Source organism: Toxotes jaculatrix, chromosome 6 (genome assembly GCF_017976425.1).
Source record: "Toxotes jaculatrix isolate fToxJac2 chromosome 6, fToxJac2.pri, whole genome shotgun sequence".
Taxonomy (NCBI): domain Eukaryota; kingdom Metazoa; phylum Chordata; class Actinopteri; family Toxotidae; genus Toxotes; species Toxotes jaculatrix.
Genome location: NC_054399.1, coordinates 17,820,214 through 17,846,203, shown reverse-complemented (window position 1 = coordinate 17,846,203; position 25,990 = coordinate 17,820,214). Strand labels below are relative to the sequence as shown.

The 25,990-nt window shown below is 41.1% G+C and overlaps 1 protein-coding gene across 4 annotated transcripts in view; it reads right to left on the bottom strand.

Annotated features, from left to right (window-relative positions):
• The window catches only part of sgip1a (SH3GL interacting endocytic adaptor 1a), a 63,049-nt gene that overhangs the window by 8,051 nt on the left and 29,008 nt on the right, over nucleotides 1-25,990 (bottom strand). Inside the window, exons 1-15 of one of the 4 annotated variants that reach the window (XM_041040124.1) lie at nucleotides 20,282-20,338; nucleotides 19,321-19,384; nucleotides 18,523-18,547; nucleotides 17,699-17,761; nucleotides 17,209-17,272; nucleotides 16,106-16,281; nucleotides 12,235-12,246; nucleotides 10,921-10,942; nucleotides 10,720-10,804; nucleotides 10,070-10,155; nucleotides 7,595-7,669; nucleotides 6,601-7,383; nucleotides 5,308-5,429; nucleotides 4,823-4,976; nucleotides 550-609 (exon numbers count right to left, since the gene is read on the bottom strand). In XM_041040124.1, the coding sequence (XP_040896058.1) occupies nucleotides 550-609; nucleotides 4,823-4,976; nucleotides 5,308-5,429; nucleotides 6,601-7,383; nucleotides 7,595-7,669; nucleotides 10,070-10,155; nucleotides 10,720-10,804; nucleotides 10,921-10,942; nucleotides 12,235-12,246; nucleotides 16,106-16,281; nucleotides 17,209-17,272; nucleotides 17,699-17,761; nucleotides 18,523-18,547; nucleotides 19,321-19,384; nucleotides 20,282-20,312 (1,822 nt within the window). In that variant the 5' untranslated portion in view covers nucleotides 20,313-20,338. Of the gene's footprint in view, nucleotides 1-549; nucleotides 610-4,822; nucleotides 4,977-5,307; nucleotides 5,430-6,600; nucleotides 7,384-7,594; nucleotides 7,670-10,069; nucleotides 10,156-10,719; nucleotides 10,805-10,920; nucleotides 10,943-12,234; nucleotides 12,247-16,105; nucleotides 16,282-17,208; nucleotides 17,273-17,698; nucleotides 17,762-18,522; nucleotides 18,548-19,320; nucleotides 19,385-20,281; nucleotides 20,339-25,990 lie in introns of those variants that run through there. The other 3 variants (XM_041040126.1, XM_041040128.1, XM_041040127.1) reach the window with 3 other exon arrangements.

The window sequence follows — 25,990 nt, the reverse complement described above, 5'->3', positions numbered from 1 at the left end:
TTTTGCACAGTATACACTGGCATCCGTTTTTAATTGAATACGCACGAGTGAGTGAGAAAGGAAAGACAGCGGAAGACTGAGAGCTTTTCTGCATGCTTATTCCAGACATGCTGTTAAAACTGAATTATTCAGACAAGATCAAAGAAGATCAGAGAGCCAAAAGATCAAACCAAAAACCAAATGGCCAAAATAAAAGAAGTGACGTCGAAGAGATTAGTAAAGTACACGAAGAACGATGATTCTTCAGGGAAAGAAAGGCAGCCAGCGCAGACAAAATGAAAATGAACAATGTCAGGATGAGAAGATGACAGAGAGTATGACAACACTGCATAGTTGACTGTATATGAAGGGGCTCAGCCAGGAGTTAGCATGGCATGGATCAGGGTGATGGGGGGGACTGCAAAGGAGGAAGAGGAGAGGAGGAGGAGGAGGAGGAGGAAGGGAGGAAAGAAGGGACAGGGCAGGGCAGGGCAGGGGAGGGGCAAAGCTTGCATTAATGAGCCTCGAAAGAGTGTGTGTGCACGCTACCCTGGTGCAGAGAAAACTTACCTTCAAAGGTTAAATAAAACTTCCCTCTGTCAAACCATACAAGGGATGGCTGGTCATTCTCTGTGTGGGGTTGAGGGGTGGAGGGAGGAGGGGTGAGAAGGACGAAGAAGAGGGATGAAAGGGAGGGGTGTGGGTGAGAGGGGGAAGGAGAGAAGGACAGTAGCGTGAGTCTCACATGGCAGGTCTATCACAGGTCACAGTGAGGTGAAACGTGGAGGTGGAGGCCGGGGGACGAAGAGGGACAGAGGGCCAAGATACCGCCAGGACAGGACATGTGAAAACATGGGTGAGACAGGATGGTTTTTTGTGGGTGCTTGCGTGCGTGAGGAAAGGCAGGACTCAGGTGGACTGAGGGCCAGGTGTGTGCTGCTGGATGTTGGCAGTGGTGCAACTTAATGTGCAATACAGGAGAGAAGAAGCTGAGGCTGAAGTGCTGCCACAAGAGACAGTTTGGTGACTGCCAGTTTCAGGGGCAGTAATGTTTTCTCCAGAACGCAACATAGAGCAGGAAATAGTAACTCTACACTAGCTGATGATCTTTTTCCTATCTTTACCTATATTATCAGTGGCAGACTGTTCGATTACATGTATTGTTTTTTTGTAGGTTTTTCTCTCAGTGTCTTACTGTGCTTACATTTTCCACCAGGCCTCCACTTTTCAAATTCTGAAACAGATGCCATGTATGAAGACATGCTGCAGGGGGCAGCCATGAGACTAAGACCACAGAGCAGGGAGAAGGAGGGTTTGGGATGCACAAAGACGCTCCTGCGTCCCAATTTCAGAGGCTTTGGATCCACCAAAGGACACAGACTACGAAGGTAGGACACTTCAGAGGACCTGGAGGCTGAACTTACGTCTCCTCCTCAAATGACACAATCAAGATCCAGAGAAACCAATTTTATCTTACTTCAGATTATTGGTACTATTGCGTATGTTGACAGATAAATAACAAGAAACTGCAGCACAGAAATACCAAGATGTGTCTCAGGCCATTTGGAAACAGTGCCCCCATGACAAAGTTTGTCCACCAGAGAGCTGGACAAAAACGCTTACAACACATTACACACAGTGGTTTCTTCCAAAGGCGTGGCAAGACAAACCTGAGGGGTCACAGGTGATTAATGTCACGAGAGAGAATCAGAAATATATCTCTTCTACACCTAACTCTACCTTACAATCGGTGGTCTTCTGAAATACTGGATATTTATGGCCTCATTAAAATGAAACAATATGACAAGTGACAACGGCTGAGCTGCTCAAAACCTGTGACGAGATCACATGGAGAAGTTGCTTTGTTCTGAGGGGACACAAGTCGATAAAGGCTGGGAACCAGTGGATTACAGGATACTGGAGGCCACAAAGGAGGCACTGGTTGTGTCTTCTAACTTTGGGCAACCACAGGGCCACATTTCTCAACCACATTTGGACGAGTCTTTCTTGAGACAGATGATCATGTTGTCTTTGGTCTAGGAAAAGAGACACTCTAGCCCCTGAACTGGGACACAGCACCAGGATGAACAGAACACACTTTATCAGAGAATGTGTTTACAAATGGCACTATTTCCTAAATCTCCTATTACATATGATAAAATTGCAGCAACAACATGACCCATGTGGTGTCAAACATATGCTCATGTCTGTTTGATCATTTAACACTGAAGGCTTGATGTGGGGTACCATCGGTAAAGGTGTGTTGTTGAGTGAGTGTTTGGTGATGGAACGATGAAACAATGCTGAGCTTCGTGAAGAGAACAAAAGGGCAGGTGTTTACGGGGGACGGCAGGATTTGTGGTTGTATTTTTCTTTGGCTGGTGAGCGCGTGAGTGACAAGTGTGAAAGGTGGGCGTCAGGGGGTCGAGTGTGGGAGTAGTCGGAGGATTTACAGCCAGTGGAGATTGGCTGAACTTGAGGCTGTGTGGAGCTACTCCAGAGGTAGAGAAGAGGATGGCATGAATACCAAACAGCTGCTGCCTGCCTAATTCGGCCTAATTCTCATGCCAGACTTCAAACGAGTCTGTAAGCAGCAGCTCCGATCTGACAGTGTGCATGAGCGTGTGTGTTTGAATGTGTGTGAGAGAGAGAAAGACAGACAATATGGATCTCAAGGGCCCACAGATAAGGAGCTCTTCAGACATGCTCACTGAACACAGCACACAAACACTCAAATACACTCTTGTGGTACCGACTCAGAGTAGAGGTATCTGGGAGTGACTGCACTGCACACACACAATATGTGTCACCAAGAGAAGAGACGGGGGGTTGCCATGGTGATATAGCGAAACAACCACTGGTGCACAGTCATAAAACAGAGAGAAATGTCTCACAAGTGGGCAGATGGGCAAAGGGGAAGACACTTTTTAGAACTTTTGTAATGCAATAGATGGAACTTTTCATGTCACCACAGCTTTCATTTTTTTCTGGCAGATTTTGTCTGACGGTAACAAGTGGAATAGGAATGAGAACGGCTATCATAAATAGTAAATGTTTGGGAAACGTGTGGGAAGGTATGAGGTGGCAAGAGCAAAACAATGAAGAAAAATGAAAATTTCATGGAAAAATGCTGCCACTTTTAAAAAGAGAAAAATGAGCATGTGGTATGTCCCTATATCTTTGTGCAAAACCTGAGGTAGACAAGTCAAATAAGTAGGTATTAGGACAATGACTTCTTTTGTATCTCATAATTGGACATGTATTTTGTCAAAAAAGACTGACATCACAATTAAAAGGTGATATGGGGAAAAACAGTCCTGTTCCCACTGTCCCAACACCTACGGTTTTTGACTGATCTTAATCGAGAAAGCACAAAAACACTGTGATGGCCTTTACCCTTCTTTGTCAGGTGCACGCTGGGTAAAGAGCATCAAACAGACTGAAAACTGACACAAGAACACTCCCCCAACCCCTTCCCCAGCCCAGCCCCTCTCCTCTCTCTGAGGGGATTTTTACTATACCTGCAAATGAATCAAAGTGTCTCTCAAAGGTGGGCAGTTTGTCTACATAAGCATCATCTTCTGACAAACCAACGGACAAATAAAGAGACAAACAAACGGCAAAACAAAACAGAAAAAAAAAAAATCAAACCAATGAAAAATTATTTCTAAAATAAAACTCAGAAAAGTAGTCATGCAAAAATTAAACTGTAAAAAACGAAAATGAATCATCTTAAACACAAATGTGATGAAACTGTCAAAATCAAAAAAACACTTAAAGTGGAAAATCGGCAGTTTATACTTAAATCTGTATCGATGACTTTTATATTACTGTCAAGCACATCGACTTTTTTCTCTATCAACAAAACCACAAAGAATAAATGATGTATAAATTGTAGGCTGGTACAGGGGCTTCGGTAAAATCCCCATACAGGTATAATAATTTCTAATGTTACGGCCTGAAAAAAGTGAAGCTATTTATTTTATTGTTTGTCCCTGCAATCTATTTAAAAAAGCAACCTCCAACCAGGGACTATATATTCTGTTTTTATGTAACTGCTGCTGCCTCCAGAGTGTGTATTTTTTTAATCTATGACTCAGCCATGTTACAGTCTACTGAGATTTGTTATTATCCTCTCACAAATCTGCACTGCAGGGTCCTTCAGCAATGGCTTCTCTAAACTTAGATAGAGGAGTATAAATGTTCATCGTGTCATTAATTCATTAAAGGAAGGTTTGCCAAGAATGTTTGCGCATTAAAATTAACACCCTGTTTCATATTCTCACCTCCCACTCATACTGCATGCATGTGTGTGTGTGTGTGTGAGAGCCTGAATATGTGTTAATAAATCTGTGTGTGTGTTAGCCTAAACCAGACACAATATTTATGTGCAGTTTAATAACTCATTGTTTCCAAAAGATCTACAGGAGTAATTACTTCTTATTTTTAAATGAATAGGAATCAATATTCAAAATGATTGTAGTAATTTTTACACATTGTTCTATCTCCAGATAGTAGCAGCTTACATGAACAGGTTTAAATCCTGTATGATAATTAGCTGCAACAAAAAAGTGACCCTGTACTGTACTGTATTACTAATATATTCATCATTTAGTGGACCTTCATTGCTCAGAAACTGTCAGCATTTCCAGAAAAACTAAAATACATTAAAAAAAATGAATGAATACAAACTGCATGACTCATTCCACACAAACTCTAAGCATAATGAAGGACAGGGCCAGTACATAAAATCAATAATACACTTTTAATATTAGACATGACCAGACAAATTCAGCTACCACTGAAGGCTGCATAGCTCGGTGATGGCTGATGGGGCACACACCTGACACAGACACGGAGAGCTCTTTGCTGACGGTGGGGGTGTTGGCGGCACTCAGCGAGTTGGTGGAAGAGATAGAGGAGGTGCTCTCAGCCCGCGCCAACGGGGCAATGGGAGGGGGACTGGCCGAGTGGACCGGCGGGCTGAAGGGGCGATTCTGAAAAGGTTAGAAGAAGAAGAGTTGAGTGTTTTTGTGTTTTGTAGCATTGCTGACTATATCATAAACTACATCATCATCATACAACTGTTTTGAGCACACAAACTCAGTTCCACCAGGACCAATTTCATAGAAGCTTATTTCACCATAAACAAGCTACACAGTGTTTGGAAGATTCCTGTCTGACTCACAGACCAAGTAAGCAATGACCACACTTTAGTAACAGAATCATTAGTAAGAGAGAATAACTACAGCGACAACAACATAAGATCATAACACAACAACAATTTCAAATAGGTGAAATTATAACACAAAAAACTGCAGATCTTACCACATCTCCTACAGTGGGTTTCCCAGGAGGAAGTTTGGGCCGTGAAGGGGGGCGAGGTGGAGGTGGTGGTGGAGTGGGGTTGACTGACGAAGGAGTCGCAGGACGCACTGGAGAGGAGGAACCTGGAGAAGAGCAGAAACACACAGAGGCTCAGTGAAATGACTCCAGTTTGGAAAATTACTACAGAGTACAAATACATGGTAGATACAGGATAGACAAGTTACATGTGGAAACACACTGATACCTTTCATATATATTTTTATTTTTTTTAATTTTTTTTTTAAGAAATACGTGTCAGTGAAGAACACAGAATTACTTTTACTTAAGCAGGCTATTTCATATAAACACCCAGAATAAGTGCTCACATATGGGTGTTGTTTCACTTGAAATGTTTTTTGCCACCTCAATGGACCTTTGAAAATTTCCACCATGCACACTTCTATAGAGGATTAGTGACAGACATCCTCCTGTTTTAGCTGCCTTCCCCCGGGTATCTGTCACCCTGACTGCTGAGGATTTTCCTTAATGTGCTACCAGACAGAATTATTTCTCAAAAGCACTGGCTTGTTTCAGCCTGCGCTCAGCTGTTAGTCACACACTTTCTTTTGTGAATTACTGGCCTAAATTTAATCAAAGATTTCTCTTGTATTGACACTATTTCTTCACATAGTTTCATTCCGTGTTTTGGTCCCTGGCTCGTTAAAATCTATCAACCCCCCCCCCAAAAAAAACAGTTGTCACATCATGGACTGTGTATAATGTTGCCTTTCTCAATTCTCAAACAGTCCACAAGGACTGTTTGAGAATTGAAAAACTCCCACTCTGTATCTGCAATAAAAGTGAAAATGTTGAACTCAAGTCAAGTTTGACCTTTAGCTACAAAAAACTCTCACACACACAATTCTGCAGGAGAATGGTACTGTTCATCCAACTGGGCCAAAACATGACCTCTTTTCTGGGGATAAAAATGCAGAATCACGGTTCAGTTTGTGCAACTATACAGAGTGCAACAATGGAGAGTGTGCACTGTTGGCTATGAAACCCTTTTTCAATTCCAATCAGAACAATTTCTACTTTTAATCTTATTTATATGAATGATACTGATATCACTAGTCACCTGACAGATATAATAACCAGAAAATTGTCTCTATTTTTCATAATTCCATTTGTGTGAATGAGGCGATCAACCGCTGACCATCTAGAAGTGACACAGTCAATTATTCCCACCAATCAAAGTTCTATAAAACCTGTCCTTTATAAACTGTATTCCTGTAATAATCACGGTCTACGTACCACTATTCGTGCCAGATGTAGGACCCGGTGATGACACCACTGCCCGGTATGTGGGGGGAGGAGGTGGGGGAGGTGTACTCCGGTTAGCATCTTTGGGTGAGCTGGCAGTTTCACCAACGTCCTCTTTGGGCTGGGTGCTGTCTGTGCTCTTGGGCTGCTCCTCATGAGACAGAACGAGGGGGGGTAGGACAGAGTGCGTTGCAGGTTCCTCAGAAGGAGGAGTCACTGCTGGAGGGGTGGTTGCTTTAGGAGCAGAAGCTGGTGCGATGTTGGCAGGTGAGTCGAGAGGAGGGGGAGAGGAAGTGGGGGGAGAAGATGCAAGCTCCTTTAGTTGTGCAGGGGGTGGAGAAGTGGCAAGTGTGAGAGGATTTCGGTCTTCAGGGGTGGGAGGACCTGAAGAGACAGTAGGTGCAGCAGGTTCCTCTGCGGGAGGCGGGGAAGTCGGTAGAGGGGGAACAGAGTCGTGTTTTGGGGGAGGGGAGGTAGGGAGAGGTGGAGCAGGGTCCTCTGAAGGAGGTGGTGATGTAGGTAACGGAGGGGCAGGAGATTCACGTGGAGGCGGGGAGGCTGGCAACGGAGGTGCTGGTTCCTCTGGAGGAGGTGGGGAGGAGGGGAGTGGAGGTGCAGGGTCCTTTGGTAGAGCCGGCTGGTTAGGAGATTCTTCACTGAAGCAGACCCACTTGTCACCTGCATCCTCATTAGCAGGGGGGGACTGCTCTGGTCCAAAAATGTTGTCCAAGTCTGCTATCGAGGGCTTCCTGCCGTTTGCTTCTGTTGACACTTCTGAAACACAGATAACCAGTGACCAGTCAGATGCTGTGTTTGCAGAGGTGTCCAGTAAGTTTACACACAGAGATAAAACATTAGAGAGACATGCAAGAAGACTGACAGAGAAAGTTAGAGGAAGAAAGCTAGAGTTAAAGAAGGTGCTCAGATCAAATGTAAAAGTCTGTGTCATATGCAGGAGCCAGAAACAGAGAAGGCGACTTCTTACCATCATCATCTGCAGAGGGAGGGCCAGTCGTCGGGGGGGATGTTGGGACATTCTTGGGTGGAAGTGGAGGTGGAGCTGCAATGATATCATAAGTGCAACAGTGAATAGTCCTGTCAGTTACAACAGGTAACTCCAGGAATGGTGCCTATAATCAGCATCTGGCAAGGTGTGTATGAAGTGAACAGTAATTGATGCCGCTTCAGACTTTTCACATCCCATGGTGGGGACCATACAGGGCTGAATTTGGAAAAATTAAAAAAATTAAAAATAGGAGTTACAAATGAACAACACAGAAAATCCTAAAAAAAAAAAAAAAAAAAAAAAAAAGCTGAAAGTTTAGATTCACACATGAGTTAGTATTCCCACCTGACAAGCACCACAACAACTTGAGTAGAAGGCATCATCCCACAAACAATCCACCATGCAACACTGCACATTCAGTCACCACCATGCCAAATGCAAGGAGGAGGCAGCAAGGCAGGAGGGGTTGGTGCAGAATGGGAGCCAGGTATTGAATATCTCCCATTTCATACACCACAACCAACACCGGATCATTTGGTTGTGAAATGGCTGATGAAATTAAACAAGATTACAGCTGGCTGTTTAAAAAATAAGAAAGAGAGTATTATCATCTGACCAGGTTAGTTTACAGGTCTCTTAGCTGGATGATGAAGGGGTTCATGAGGTGAGCTGATGGGTCTGGGCAGTCATTCCAGGGAGAGGAGGAAGTGCGGCACAATATGCAGGGTTTTATAAAACTTACTTCCTGTTGGGAAGGACCTTGTCAAAGAGGATTCTGGCTCTGACAGAGGAGTACCCCACGCATCGGACTCAGAGGGAACCACTAAGTTCAGGGGGGGACAGAACAGGCCAACAGGGGCATTAGCACCAAAACATTAAATGTTGCCTCACTCTTTAGGGCTTGAAAGAGGAGCAGGTGGGAGAAGAGCAAAGATCAGTATGCCAATAAAAATCTTCATATGGCAAAAAAAAAAAAAAAAAAAGATTTTTAGCCTCAGAAGCAAACTACAGAGCCAGAGTCAGAATGTGCTGTAACATTAGGACACCTCATTAATTTTCTCTTGCTAAATGAACGTCATTGAAATGAAATGGAAATGGAAGTTATCACTATACTGGAGTGTGTGATCCCAGTGAACAATTTCCAGTGAGAAATATGCTTAGAGACTATCTTTACACAGGAGTACAGAGAATGAATAGAGAGCTCAGTATCAGCAAAACCAATGAGCGTGTGGTGGACTACCACAGGAACAGGGGGCACCTTGTCCTGGTTGTCAACAAGAGAGAGGAAGTGAAGAGGGTGGACCCCTACTACAGGTGATGTGAGGTCACAGTGACCTTGACCTTTGACATTTGATCATCAAAATTTAATTAGTTCATCCTTGAATCCAAGTGAACGTTTGGGCCAAATCTGAAGACACTTCCACAAAGTGTTCCTGAGATAAAATCAGTTCTTAACTAAACAGAAGAACAGAAACTAAACGGAAAGAAGTGTTTTCAACAAGTGTTAATTTAAGTGTATGGTAATTTTGGTGGCTGTGGTGCTGTTGAATTCTATAAAATTATACTAATTTAAAATATGATAATATATATTATACTGTAATAATAATAATAATAATAATAATATACAATTATACTATAATAATATAGCCTCGAAGTAATTTCTATATTCAGCAAAAACTGATCAGGATTGGTTTCATGAGGGTAGAGAATGTATTAGTTTTAGCTAGGTGAACCTAATAAAGTTAAAACTGAGAGAGAAAGTACATATGATGATGAATACCATGATGAAGATTTTATAATATCACACAACCCTACTCTTTATTATTCAGAGATTTATACATGGTGCTTATATCCTGTGACGTCAGACCCGTAATGAGAAAGGCAGCAAAACATAACCAGTTGGCAGCATCAGACACAGAGCTGTTCTATTAGTCTGAACGAATGTATAAAGGGAATTTGTGTCGAGTTGATGTTAGTTATGCCTGACATGGCAGTTGCGTAACAGTTAAGAGCTCTCCTACAGCCTGCATCACTAAATCCTACTGGATTGGATGAGAGCGGGTGACACCAGAATCTGCATATTAACAAGCTGCAGTGTGCACATGAACGTGACCTCTGAGTGCCGATTTCAACTTTGACCTTAGCAAAGACAGATGGACTGAATCCACAATTGCACAGTGAGCTTGGGTCGAGAGCAATGATGTTAGAGAAATAGGTGAGAGGGAGGGGGAGAGAGAGAAAGAAAGAGAGAGTATTTACTATGACAGCCAAGCAGGGCTTAGCTGGCAGCCTTAGAGGGACAATAAGTGTGCGTTCAGAAAGCCTTTTTACTGTGTTGCTAACACATTTTGACAAAAACTTCGCTGCTTAAAGCCGTCAACACAAACATATTCTAAGAACTAATACAGACAAAGGCATACACAGAGACACATAAAGGGCTACAGGGAGGGCTACCTTCAGTTTTCTGTTCTCCAAAGGCTGTTTCCAAAGGAGGGCCAAATAAGGCTGTGGTGTCTTCAGGGACTGGTGTCTGTTGACTGCTGTGACAGAGGAAGGACAGGAGAAGTAAGTTATTACAGTAAGTCACCTTGGGTAAGAGCTACACAGTACATACTCAACACATCATCTCAACCTCAGCTTGCAGTGGCCCTCCAGCAAAATAAATTAAATTTTTGCTTCAAAGTTTTAGTGGGGTGGCAAAGTTGGGGGAAAAAAAGGTAATTAGATCAAAATATGACACTTCAAAAATGGACTGATGAACTATAATGCTGTTTCTGATTTAAATGGAGACACGGGTCATTTTAAAACCAGTGAATTATTACATTTTCAGACATTACTATAATTACTTTAACCTACCAAGAACATCACCAAGGCCATTGCCTCTATTAGCCTGTACACTGCATTTTACAATGTATTACAAGAATGTATTACACAGATACCATTTTTCAAAACAGTGTGTGGTGAAACAAGTGAAAAGCAGTACATATATCTGCAGCACACAGAACAGATGAGCAGTGACACATACAATATGGCACATATAGCACCTTTACCTAAAGAGGCAGAGGCTTGTACTCTGCCTTGTCAAGGAATAGTGAGGTACACACCTGGGGGGTTGTGGTGCTGGAGCTGGTGTGGGGGCCACAGTGGGTACAGTAGGGACGACACGTCTCGGTCTGGCAATCTCCTCACCTGGAACCATAGATTAAATCTGTTACATGCCACATGTGAATCTTGGATTACATTCTCTTAATTTACTATAATTAAAAAGTGAGTCTGGTTTAAGGTGCAACAGGGCTGAAACTTACTGGATGTATTCCTTTTCAGACCCTGCAACATGGGAAAAAAAAAAGACAAAACCCAAAGTCTCAGAATATAAACAACAAAGGGAGTTTAAGTTGCACCTGTTGCAAACATACTGAAAAGATAGAAGTACTCATAAAATGTAGAATAGCAGTACTCTCAACTGGATTATCCTTTTAATTATGAGAAAGCTGTGTGGTTTAAACCGAACAATGACGTAGGGTGTACAGTAGGGAAGGACAAAGTATGACCTGAAGCCTTGGGTTGACTTAATTTGATGAGACCCCTGGAACCAGCTACAAGCTACACAGCAGTAGATAGGACTAACACACACACTGCTGTGTAGGAAATGCTGTGCTCTCTTCTAAATACAAAAATACTACAGTTGTCAAGTAGTTACACTATAACTTGAAGACTTGACTTTGTCTTTCTATGCTAAATACTACAGAAAAAAAATTATTCTATAAATTAACTTAAAATTAACTAAAGGAACAAACATAGGTGCTTTTAGTTGCATCATTCTCAAGACTTGTATCTACCAACTAAATCACATTCTAATCATATTGTTGAACATTGTTAGTATCAAAGTAGCCAGAAAATGGTAACTAGGCAAACTGCTGCTGCCTTCAGTGAGCTAACTGTGCAGTGATTTGTGGTGTCAAAGCCAGAAATATTGGAAAGCTTTCAAAACATGCTTTTGAAGTTTCACTAGAGAGGGTGTGAGACTGATTAAGTTGAAGCATAAGTTAAAAGAGAAATGAGTTTTGTTGCTGGAGAGGCAACAGTACGAATAACATTGCCTTTCCAGCTGTGATCTGTAACACCCAAGTGTATGTGAGCAAATACATGAATTCACCATGAGAGGGACACAAGAGGCCAAGAAAGGCAGAGGGCAGATGAGGAGAGCAGGAGGGAAGGGAGAGGAAGAGACGGGAGCAGATGAAAAGGCACGACGATGGGGAGTGACTGAAGTAAGACATCAAAAGATCCAGCTGTCAAAAGTGCAAATTTTCTCCCGCTACAGAGACCAAACAAGAAGCCATTCAAGATGAAAAACAAGTACACAAGCACACGAGTGATCCTGAGAATCTGGGAAAAATATATTTATATATTTGTATATTTATTCATTTATGTGTCTAAATATTAACATAAAAAAAATAGCTAACAGCTTTGACCCATTGATTCGGAAGCTGAAGCCACTTACATATTTTCAGTCTTATTCAACCGACCCCAAGGACAAGGCGACAAGCAAAAGGGTACAAGAAGCCATGTGACATATTTAGCCTGACCCCAGGGAGATGGAAGAAAAGGACACTTACCGGGCTACGTCTCTGTGACCAGCAAAAAGGAAGAGAGAAGAGATACCTGGTCAGAGAGTGACAAATCAGTAAAGCAGACATCATACTGTATGCATCAGGAGAAGGGGAAGGTCAGATTGCGGGGTGAGGGTGATAACATGTCCATAAAGACGGCGATATGTGCTTATCTGTCTTAGATTTGTTAGAATCTGCTTGCGCAGCTTTATCCAGCTCAAGGATGCTGACTATAAATGCAAATAACTCAGTGAATCCTGTATAACGAAGGAAGTGGGTGTCAGGAAACAGCTGAGGTTGACTTACTCAAACAGATCTGTGTGTTTGTATTTATGCCTACATCCCTATCTTCGGTTTGTGATGATGGAAATAAAGGATATTTGCCTGAATCTCTAATATCATCTGTGAACCTGCTGTGACTGGACATCATCCAAGATGTCCTGCAGAGCTGCTTCCATCTATCTTCCCATCAATGTTATCTTCAACTGTCTCTATCGCCATCCCTTTATTTGAACATTTTTGTGTTAAAAACTGTAATTTTTGCCATCTAATCCTTTCGAGTTTCCCTTCATTCTCTCTTGTAAGTCACCCATCTGCCCTGTTGGTCTGTACAATTTCTGATGAAATCTCTCCATCTGCCTGCATCCTGTCCACCCTCTCTCCCTCCTTCCCTCACTCTTGTGCTTGTTCCAGTTGTGCAGCGAGCCATGAGTGATTAAAGTGATGCAACAAAGGGGCGGGACGTGCTGGTGGAAAGGATTAATTTCATTGGATGTGTTGGTGCAGGATACAGTGCAACACTGTTTGTCATACCAAACAGTGTCTCCCTGCTGTATGTAAACAGGAAGAACAACAGGAAGAGTTCAGAGTCACATACTGTGACCTTTAAGCCCACATCAGCTACTAACACTGATCTTTAACATTAGGAAATTGTAGTGTACAGACATGCTGATGCTTAAAATGAACCACTCCAAATAACTGTGTGATATATTTGAAAACAACAATGTAAAATAATCAGAAGAGCAGCTTTTGCTGTTTAATTACATTTTGTAATTGTGGAAGTTCATATCTGAACAGAGAGTGAGCGACTTCACCTGAAGGGGACTCTCTGTGTAGACCAGACTGCACTGTGGCTGACTACACTAATGGCAGATATTGAAACATAAACAATGTGTCATAAAAGTAAGATTTTTCTCTTTCAAATGAAGTCTTTCTAGTCAAAATGCTGGTAGACAAGGGAGTACTGAAGTCTTTGTTTAGTTCTAGCAATTTAACTCCATCCTGACCTTTTCCTTGCCTCCTCCATTGCTTGTAGCCTTGTTATTTGGACTAATAACTGGGAGCTCAAGACAACCAAAATCAGATTTAAGACGTCCTAGTCAGTGGAAACAACTTAAAAGACAGCACTCTTGGACCAAGAGTAACTAGGCAAACCACTTGACTTTCGTGGGCCATATCTTAATAATAATATATCTTGCTTCATACGTAGTCTATATTCTTCAACACAGAGCAGATTTTTCAAGACAATTATAAGGGATGAAAGAGTAGTTGACAGTCCAGAAACATAAAAAAGAAAAATACAAACACAACAACATGCAAAGCAAAGGCTTACCGGACTCCTCTACAGAGGTTAGCATCATCATTAAAGGCAGCAAAGGATAAGAAATAAAAAAGAAGAGATGTGTGGAGTAGTTAGAGGATTAGAGTGCAAAGTATATTACCACTGCGAAGCAAAACATCTGTGTAAAACTGCATCCATCATCAACTGCAACCATTAATATATACAAATAAAGCTAGTGTAGTACTATGGCTCTTCAGAGTATTCAGTCAGTCCTTCATCCCTCCACCTATGCATTACCCACTACAGGAGGCGAACACAGAATCCTAGCGAAGGTTTTACTTGAAATAAGTCGTTAACCTACATCATCATGTCCCTCTCACAGAGCTTGTGCAAACATGAATAATTCTTGCAGAATATGCAAAACATGACCATGGAAATCAAGTTCGACAAGTCTGCTAAATACAACACTCAATATTCTAGGTATGCATAGTACTTGGCATGTGTCTCTCAGCCAGGATAAGATCCTGAAGCATCACATTTACATAAAGAGAATCATCGTTAAGAGCAAGATAGTTATAATGTAGGGTCTAAGGGATCTGAATGATATTCCAATGGCTGTGGGTGTTTTCAAGTGTGAGTCTTGTTTTTTGAAAATAAGGCCAAGTCATAAATGTTTTAGTCTAGGGGATAAAGTTTTTACTGGATTAGTTCAAGGAGAAGTAAGAAGTGGAAAAAGTCAATGTTTGCTTTTGGAGGCAAGTTAGCATTTGGCTCCTTATCCTCTTTTCATCAGACCATTTTTATTGTCAGTCCAAAGCCAAGGTGAGCCAGGGTTGCCAGGGACTGGGAGTGACTGTGTGACTCAGGTAATTTATGTGTGAGTGAAAAGTTCTGAGGTTCTGTTGGGGGGGGGGGGGGGGGGTGTTCACACTATTTCCTGATCATAACAATAACAACACAATGTAAAACAGACCCAAAACCAAATCTTAACATATAACTTAATTTATATTTTCATTACTGATTAATCCGCCCATTCTTTTTCTAATTAATCATTTACTTGATAAAGGAATCAGCAAGGACACGATAATAAATGCTAACCACAACTTCCCTGAGTCCTGGTGATCTCTTCAAATCATACAAAGTCCAAAACCAAAAGATATCTGATCTCCAATGATAGATTTAGCAACAAACCCTCAAATTTAAGGATGGAGGAAATGCAAGACAACTGACCAAAATATCCGGCAAGCCAAGAATCTATTTGACAATCTGACAGCCAGATTAATGATTATTCACGCAATTAATAAGGACATATAACATCTGTCACTGTGTATTTGTCCTACACACGTGTACACTACAATTACCAGCATGAAAAGACCTTCCCACCTGATCAGATGAACAGAGACAGTGGGTGAACCCACTGAGTCTGGACTGAATTATTAAGGACTGGGGCTCAAGTGACCACAAGCAATCTCACTGTACAGCAGACCGACGCACAGGTTCATTGTGCCCACTTTCCTACCTGAATTATTCAAGGCAGACACCCAAGCTAACTGTCCTCACTGAAGAACATAGGAATTAGGGGTAGGAACTAGAAAGTCAGGGGAGGCCAAAGCCTGCTTTGGAGTCCCACTGCTGATTACAGGCTGTCTAAAGGCGGCGTATGCTTGAATATGGACTCCACAAGACCTTCACACCCTACTATTTGGGTCTTCAGATGGTTATTGTTGTGGTGGGACATCTGCTTTGTGTTAAGTGACACTGGACTAAATGGGAGAACACTGAGGTCACTGACAGCACTGACCAAATATCACAAGCATCACAAATTAACTGTACAGAATCATCTAATCAGCTGATTCTGTACAGGGACATCACAGGGAAATGGTTTGCGATTTTAGTCTAGGGTTCAAACCAGAGACATTACATACTCTTACAAACTGGCTCATTAAAACAAGCTAGTTCTGTTGTTATGTAGAGACCCAGGAAAAATGAAGCAGTGACCTATTTAGATTCCCAAAACAGTGGGATAAAGCAGAATACATATTGTAGAGAAAGACAGTAGATCAGTAGATGCAACAACACAAATCACACAGCATCTCAGTGGGGAAAAAATCATCAGTATGTAAGACAAGTTGAAGCTATTGCACGTCAAAGACAAAACTCGAACAACACACATGCACAGCCATATCTGTGCACATAAAAATAGATAGGAAGCAAGAGTGATTTGCACATGCACATTATAACCATCTCAATACTTGTACAAAGCCCTCTGAGAGTGAAACCCAGCAGTGAGAGGGCAGTGACGTTAGAGCTACTCACCATAGGAGACGGGGACAGAGCTATGTTGCCTATGGAGGCTTTGAGCTCGTCGACCGAGGGTGCCGCTACGACGAGGTCGGCTGGCAGCGGCTTGATCTTGATTTTGAATTTTTTCCTGTGGTCCTCCTCCTCTTCTGACTCATCAGAGGAGAAGAAGTGGGCCTTCTTAGTGGTAGGTGGGAGCACAGCGTCAAGGAAAGCAAAGTTCCCTTCCTCAGACAGTCCAGGATTTATTTAAGATTTGACTTGCATATTATAAAGACAATTATGTGATTGTGTTGGGGCTCCCAAACTCAGAACCACATCTGTGGTGAAACTAGACTCACTACCTTGGTACCTCAATAGCTTGACTGACTTAAATAAAAAGGAAAAACGACAACTACTCACTAAGCATACTGCCTTGTCTGTTCCTAATTATTATGGTTCATAATTACAATTCACATAATTTTATTGAGTTACTGCCCTGTAAACAAATATAATCTCTCTCCACAGCTTATAAAGATAACACCAACCAAGATCTTGCAAATATTATTGGTAAATTAACTGACAGGCATGGCATTTATGGCCAGGACCTAAAACAAATACTTTGCTTAAATTTGGTGCACGCAGGCTTGACAAGACATGTCCCTCTAAATCTGATCAAGTGTCCAGTGTGCTGAGGAGGTAACTGCAAAGCGCATATTCAGAATTCATTACCAGCAGTGAAAAGAAGAAAACTGAGCATCAACTCTGCTCAGTGCTATTTAGTGGTTGTGGGCCTTTTCCTCACTTCTCTGCTCACGTCTGGTGCGTCAATGACTCATTCTTCTGTGACAATGTTATATACTGCGCCTTATTAACTTTATTTAGATCTTCGGTAATTGGATGTTTTTACACTTTGCTAAGCAGTTGATGCAGATACATCATCATTGTGCGTCAAGTGGCAGGATTATTTTTTGTGTGGATTTCTCAGTAAAAAACAAAACATTTGATTTTGCAAGAACCTAACAGATCTCATACTAACAATGGAAGCAATCCATTTTTAGTAAGCCAAAGCGATTTGGCAGAGAAAAATAACGAAAACTCATTCTGCCAAACGCTAAATCAAGTATAGCTAAGGATATCTCCCACTTCTGGGTCCTCATCAGGTCTGATGCTGTAGCCCTCATCATCCACCTCAGGAGAGTTCTGAAACACAAACAGTGTGTCAATGTAAATCTCTTCAAATGCCTGTATACTGTGAATGCTGTGATATTAGTAGCTTGACAATAAAATGCTACTAAAGAAACAGCACCATAGGTTCACTGAGCTACAGTTAAAGTTCCAATTATCATTTTCAAACAATAAATCCTAAGATTTCCAGTCTTAGCTAATGCTAGGTTTTCTGCTAAATGAAACATGACCATACTGATATTGACAGTTATAATCTTAACCTACAATGTAAGCAGTAAAATGTTGATAACAGTTAAACCCTTAACTTGATTTACTATATGTAATAGCTGATTTCATCACCACTGATATACAATAAAAAAAAAGTTTATTTTGACTGAATCAGCTGAATCACCAGATCAAATCAGTATAAAACAAAAAGTCCACATTTGGGTTTTTACTTACATATCTGTCCCAGTCAATATCTCCATAGAAGCCATTTGGGGCCCCGTTGCTCTTCTTCTGAGACTGAGAAGAGAGAGATAGCATGATTAAAAATCCACCAGACACTGGAGGCACAGTTTATTCTGAACTCCTGTGCTATCACTGGATGTGTTTCTTTGTTAGCTACTGTACAGTGGAACTATGGTGCAACTAATTCAGCCCTACAGTCATGTCATCTGAGGCTGTCCCACACTTTCCTACTTTCCTCTTACATGCCCTTACGTGTTGTCTGTTTTGTCCTGTTTCTTGTTCACAAGGTCATCAAATTAAAAACCATTTTTGAAAAATGTATTCGTTTTTTTTTTTTTTGCAAACGTAAATGAAACTCTGCTTGGTTACTAATGATCTCCTGATGATGTTGATGATTATTAATAGTCCCATAGCGCTTTACGATATTTCAAGATTTAGCTCCCTTCAGACTACCTCAAATCTCACTAGGGAATATTCTGTTGCCCCTCAGTCCCTCCTAACAGAGTCTGCTAATGTAAAGCTAGCTGAAACAGCAATATCGGCAGCTGACTAATGAGCTGAAGAATGTACTGTGGCGTCTATAAAAAATCTAAGCTCTACACACTACACTACCCTACTATTACTACTCTAGAGGACGAGAGCTGAGATCAGTACCGATTCAACTTCTTGGGGTTCCTGGCAAGTAAAAAGAACACAAAAAGACAAATAATGTACCTCACAATCACCAGACGTGAGTTTCGCCAGTGATATATGACTATAATGAAGACTAATTTACAAATGAATAAAATGACTGATAAATATTTTGTGTTACTTACACCCCCGTCTCTGTCTGGGGACCCCCTGTGAGAAATCAAAGAAGAAGGAAAAAATGAGAGGAGAGAATAAAAGTCATTTAACATGCAAGCTCTTCGTTTTGAAATCAAGTGCTTTGCTAATTAGTCGAAATATTGGGGCATTCAAGGAAAAAACCTTTTCACACAACCATATTCACACGCTTCATTCACTCACAAACCAACTCCCACCTTTTACAGTACATCTAAGTGTCTTATGCACAGTTAGAAATTGGCTAAACAAAATAAATCTTTGTAAGAATTAATCTTACAAGGATTTATCAGGCTAAATTTCTGCCACGGTATGACAGAAATAACACCAGCTATATGCAAACAACCAATATCAAGAGTATCGGATACATTAGATATTGACACATTATTTAGGAGATCCATCGTAACATGTCCTGTAGGACTCATACTAGCAGTTTAACTAATCCATCAGCACAATACAATGCAATACACGAATAATACAATGACTGCTATAGCCTCTTAGATTGTGCAAAGTTAATCGAAGCAGCTGCCTAACCTCTTTTTTACAGGAACTGCACAGGAACTACACTTATACTAATCCTGTAATTGTTGTCACTTATTCTAATCCTTTCATTCTGCTGCATTTATAAGCATGACCTGCTGCATATATCAATTTTATTTCTTAAAATAACTAATTCCAGTTCTGAGGTTTCAGCCAGATCTCTGCTCCACGGCAGAGCACACTTTCATCAGTGAAATGACTAATATGCTCTGCGTTTGGATCGCACATCCGTAAGGAGAATCAGGACTTACGTAGAGTCATTGTCTTTCTCTTTCTTCCGTATCCCAAAGGCCTTCCTGGTACGTTTTTTCAATCCTGAGGAGAAAGAAGAGGAAAAAAAAAAGGTGAATTCTTGGATGAAGAGACACCAAAGGCATGACCAAAAGGTGGTGACTGTGGGTGGGTTAAAGGGTAGGTGGGGGAAACTGTTCGCCATCTATCATCCAAGAGATTAAAGGCAACGTTTTTATGTATTATTGAGTGACTGGCTGAGTCAATGTGATGGCAAACACTGTCTTTCAGAGCTAAAAATGTGTCCATGGTCATCACAGATGGACTGACAGCCTTGGAATCCTCTCGGCCTGTTTTAGGAATGGAAAATTCATTAGCACTGCAAAAATCAATGCGCCAAGAATTTAATAAGCATAGCTTAGACCATGGCCATGGAGCACAGAGGAACCTACTGTAGATCACACAGCTAATAATATGCAAAATGTCAGTCCACTATGCTACAAAGAGCATAATGGACTGATCTCTGATGTACTCATTAGCCATTTGATTGTCAGTTTTAATCTCTAGGTTCACTTGGAAACCTAGAGATTCCCTCCTGTTCCTCCACATCTACATGCCAGCTTGTCCTCGAACAAGGCAACAGACCTCCTGCTACTCTAAGGAAGCAGCTCAATGACCAACAATGCAAATGGCAAGTGTATTGTTCAAGCAAACGTGTGGCTGTGTTTTGACCACATGAAAACTGCTTATGATCAAGACTAGTGGTTTGGTCTGTGAAATGTCAGAAAATAGTGAAAATGCTCATCCTACTGTCCCTCAGTCCAAGGCTATGTCTTCAGACAGTTTTCAGTTAATCTTCTGTTACAGCTCTAATTGTGACCTTCATTTTCTGTGAAACATGCGCTCACCACAAATGTGCAGATATGTCCTGTAAAATTACGCCGTACAACCTAATCTGAAATGCTCCTGTCTCATTCTTACCCCAGATGAAAGCCCAGTTGTCCCCCTCCATTTCGTCTCTGATAATTCCTTGACTCTCATTCTTCCTCGTCCTTGTCTGGTTGTGAGCTCATCACATTATCTCATGACCAGCCTATCTCTTCCTCATACCACATGCAGATGCACACTAAGGCTCACAGCAGGAACCTGATGCTACCTTGCACTAACCCACACACGTGAAAACACACACACACTTAAACACACAAGGTATCATGCTCCTGTCCTTGATCTGCGTTTGTTACTCAAATTCAACACCACTGACTCCACTCATGAATTAAAGACAAATTACATCATCGTAGCAAATTAATAAAAAATTACAGACATGTGTATACTTTTAAAAATAAAAATACATTATGCATGTCACTCTGACTTCACAAAGAGCCACATAAGACCATAGAAAATGGTAATGCAATACTAAATTCCAGTTACACACTTAACATGCAAGGTGTTCCTGCACTGAAAGTGTATGCATTGGATTCCTTGATTTGAGATATTTCTTTACTACACTAATTTTTGCAGCAGCATGGCTGCAGCCAAAATGGGATATTGATCTGAAGAGGCCTGTTGGCCATGAGGAGTCTCACCCAGAGATACCTTCTCATTGATCCTGCAAACATATTCAGCCTTCCTTCCCAAAAACAGCTACTGTCACGGTTGAAATAAATGTTCCACTGCACTCACAACCTCATAATCAAAGGCTGGTCCTTATAGACACAAAGGTAATTTTAAGAGCATACGCAGAGACATGCGCACGTGTTAAGAAACAGAACTGAATATTCATGGACACTAGATGCTCAGGAGTGTGGAACTGAAGACAGAAAACAGGGAGAAAACATTTGCCCTCTCTTAAACATTTTTTTCTTTTGTGAAAAAAATCTTATCAAAAACAGACATTTCAGTTAGCAAGTTGTTCAAGGTCACTGTTCAAGGTACTGGATGACTATCTTCTTTTTATCTTAAGGTTAACACCATTTTTCTTATGGTGATGTGCCAGTGCAACATATCTCACAAGCTGAACACACAGAAATACCAGTTATAAACTAGAAGACTGCAGTCTTGAGCAAGGAAATAAATGACCACTGAAAAATACTTTTGCTCTTTGTTGCTCTAACTTTTGTTAAGAGCAACAAAGCACCAGCAACTGTTTCTGTTGGTGCCTGTTAGGGCTGCCACTTTTCATTTAAACTTCGAACATTTGTCCCAACGTGGGGGAATAAGTTAATATTCAAATTGTAATGACCTATCCAAATTAAGAATCCGCAGTCTATAATAACAACAGCCTTAGCCTTGAGATCCAGCAGATTCCACTGCATTCAGATGTTTTCAAATAAATTGCGTGTCATTTAAAATTTGTTCGAAAGATTTTTGGAAAAGGTGACAGCCCTAGAGCTCATGAGTACGTATGTGTTGTTTGCTTTTGGCTCATTATGTTGTATAGTACAGATACAAAGAAAATTTGCAGACTAATGCACACACACAGATACTTACTCCCCATGAGATCTACTTCTATTTTCACCACCAAAGAACTGAAGATTTCATTTATTTGAAGCCCAACTGAAGATTTCTTCTCTCATTCTGTGGCTTGACAGTTTTCCTCCTTCTGATCTTGGTGAGGCATCTGTCAGAGGTCTCAGTACGAGAACACAGTGTACTCTCTCAGCCCATAAAGTAATGGAGGGATAGAGCTTTAACTCTTCCTTCAACTGACACAGATTAACCGGCACTGAGTTCCTCCCACTCCTCTTACTACTCCATGGAGTCTGACATTGTCTCGTCTGGATCAACCTTCAAAGTCTGTCAATTTTGGCAGTAACTGAATCTGAGGTTTCCACACTTCAGGTTCTTCCAACTGCTTCACTTCCTATGATAAGTTACTTATTTTGTGTCTGATGCCATTCAGAAGCAAACTCTTCTTAAGTTTGAGGCCCTGTTTAGTGATACCTGTTGATTCAATGTCAAAAGGTGGTTGTATAAAATGATCCCCCATAATGCTGCTAGCTAAGGTGGTCAGCTTTTCCTCATCATCTTTTAACAGCCTGTATCATGCTGGCTTCTTCTTATACTTCAGGCACCAACAACGCAACAACTTAAACCTATTTTTAAGATTCTGAGTCTTGTCTGTTTTTAAGTTGCACTTTCATTTGAGCAGGCTGTATTTAATCCCGTTTGTCAGAAGCTCATTTTTTTACGTTACCATCTTGTTTCAGACTAAACTTAATGTCTTCAGCAAACATGTTTCTATATATCTCATCCATCTTTTTCTTCTTTAAGGACTGTTTCACTGTTTTATATCCAGTAGTGCCCCCAAGCATGCGCTGACAGGTTTACAGCTGCGCTAATGACAGAGTATTCTGTGTGTACTTGGACGTGTCAGTGTGCACATGGCAGCTGTAGAAATACAGAAAACATGTAAACATGTAGTCGCATGCCTTCTTACCATACAACATATCTGCTCTTAAGAACAGCTCTCAACAAAATGTACATCTACATATTTTTTCATATTAAGCTATTGAGGGTGGGAATAACAGACACCAATAATACAAATTAGAATAATGTATCTTAAATGTTAAGATCATTACAAGATTTAATATTTTCATGTCCATACTACAGTCCAAACAAACACAAATATCTATAATTCTTATTTAGAAATACCAATAACTAAATAAATGAGTATTCCACATTCAGAGTACGGCAGGACCTAGATCTGACTGGATGATATGAATGTGAAAGAATACATGAATACACATGACAGGGTTTAATTAACAGAGGAGAATATAACAGAGCGTGTGGTACAGACTGTTTAATGACTTAATAGCTTCCGTTCAGAGGGATGCTAGCACAAGTGCTAATGTAATTTGTGGTCTCCTCTCAAGACACAGTAATGTAATTCTAGGAAAAGCCAAAGGACATGAAGCCAAACAGGACAGGACACTGCCAAACCTAAAAAAACCTACATGAAGACTGAAGAACAACAGTACCCTGACCAGCATAAGTCATTCGAAATCTCTGGAAAGCAACTATAAAAAAAAACACAATTCAGTTTCTAGTGCATCTATGAGACTCAATAGTTCCAAATAATGTCTCTCTGGTCTGGAAAGAGTTATGGTTCAGGATAATCTTGGACAAGTGGGACGCTAACATTAGAAAGGGTCCCAAGAAGTGAAAACAAACTCACAACAAGAGGAACACCACCCAGAGCAGCAGAGTGTGTGTTATTATTATAGCTCTGTAAGGTCAACCCTTCAGCCTACAGGAAGTGGTTGCCTCTAACACTACCCTCAATCGAAAAGGGAACCACCCTGAAACACTGCAATTATACCTTTCTCCCATTATTAAATCGAGTGCACATGCACAAGATTCCAAGCTTTCACCATCAGCGTGCAGATTTACACGTGGGAGTCGTCCAGTTAAAACATACTCATGCTGCATATCACTACTTTTCACAAACTGAGGTTCAGTGGTATTTAGACATATGATTTTGGAGGGAGTGTAGAACAATACTCATACAGTCCACAGTACGACTCTGATGACTCTGACAAAAGCACTTTATATATTTAAAATATTAAAATATTACTACATCTAGGCCAAATTAGGTGACTTCGTCGCTGTTTATTGGCTACTTCTATCCTTTAAGATTCACTGGTAAGCATCAATTTGTTGTTTTACTGAAATCTAAGAGAAAACAAACATATTTTTTCTTATCTACAGGCCACCAAGATCTGGCAGCTGTTAACCAAAAATTGTAACCCTATATATTCAGAAATACCGTAGATCAACTTACAGATTTGTAAGAACCAACCTGAACTAAGAACTGTTCTCACTCATCAAGTGTAACTCTCATCAAGTTACACTTCTTGCAGCATTTTCAAGTAATTGATGTTATTTACTAGAGTAAACAGCAATTTTACCTTAGTTCCATCCAGTGCAGCCTAGAGGCCAAAAAGAAAAAGAGTCAATTCTTTAACTAAGGTTTTGTAATTGAGTCTGTACACCTATTGTGTGATTTCCTGTGGGCTTATACACAACTGTTTTTGCCAACAGTTTCTGCCACAGAGCCAAAGCACTGAACTAGAAGAGACACACACATACACCCACATATGCATAGAAACTTAAACCACACGCAGCTGCACATACAGTACGAGATAACTTTTAGAGGAGAGCTCTACTTCTGGTCAGGGGAAGTGGAGGCTGTTTAACAAGCTGCTCCAAAGGGGAAAGAGATGAAGTGGCTCTATTGGCCAACCAACCAACAAAACACACACACACACAGCTTGTGCTGTCGGCCACAGCAGAGTAGACCAGGCCAGGCCACTCCAGACTCTGAATGCGAGACCTGTGCTGCTGTGCATAGTAAGTAGGAATGACGATAATACACCACTGAGATCTAGAAGAAGAAGTGTTGTATGTCTTTGATAAAAAAAGTGATGTTTATGACCTTTAAATACTGTTTCAGCATTAAATTAACTTCTTAAATTAACTACTTCTTAAATTTCTTTTAATTATTTGTTGCTTTTATTTTATACGTGAACATCGTACAGAGTTGCTCAATGTGTTGTTGACTAAGCACGAGGAGAAGCATGTGGATGTACTGACAGGCAGGCAGGCAGGCAGGCAGACAGGTTAGAAGACAAGGAGATGCGTAATTAGTGGAACAGGGTGAAGGCTGGCAGGCATAGAAAAAACCTGTAGACAGAGAGGCTGTAAGAAGCCGTAAGTAGACAAGGAGAAAGAAAGCTGGGAGGCAGACAGGCAGACTGACAGACACTAGACAAACTGGAAGATAGACAGGCATATTGCAAACAGGAGGTCTAAAAGGCTCTTTTGTTGGCGTGACTCATCCATCGTCATGGCCTTGAGAGGCAAGGGGAGGAGGCAGGTGAGGAAAGATATGCTGTTTAAGACTAAGACCAGCAGATACTGTACATTGACAATGACCTCGACTGCTACAATAATGCTGGAGCAGAAAACTGCTCTAATATCACGAGGAAACAAAGTGCGCAGCTTGCATTTCAGTTCATGCAATGTTTTTGCAGAACTGCATGAAACTGAAAATCTGAGAGGGAGAATCAACATAGAGGTGTTTTGTTAAAAAAGGTAAAGCAGAAAAGACTGTTTTAACAAAATACATATGCTCCTATTCAGCAGCTACTATGCAACACACTCAGAATTAACCTTTATATATGAAGCAGCATATTCCAAAATTTTATTTATGAAGAGAGATGCCAACTAATATCAGAGATATGAGCATTTGCACATAAAGTCTTATAGTCTCCCACTGTCACTACTGTTTATCTCAAGTAGCACAGGAAGGAAGAAAGCCATTTATTCAGTCTTCCCCACCTACATTTTCCATGCCAGTCTCAGAATTTAAGCTTCCGCTTCTCTAACCTTCCTGGCTCTAACCCAAAGATGGAGGAAGAATCTGACAGAAGAGGCCAGGAGTACAAAAGCTGTCTATGGAAATATCCCCCCCCCCACCATCTTATTACCTTGCAGCACGAACAGAAAGCTAGGGGGGCATGGCATAAGAAAACCTCCAGAAATGGCCATGGACAGCCATCACCTCAGCCTCACTGTGTGTTTCTGTGTTATGTGGCAGCTCTGCTGCCCTGGGGTTTGTGTTTTTTTTCCTTCTTTTCTGTTTTCTCCTTTTGTTCTCTGTGTGTGGGTGTGGTTTGGTGTGTTTTTTAG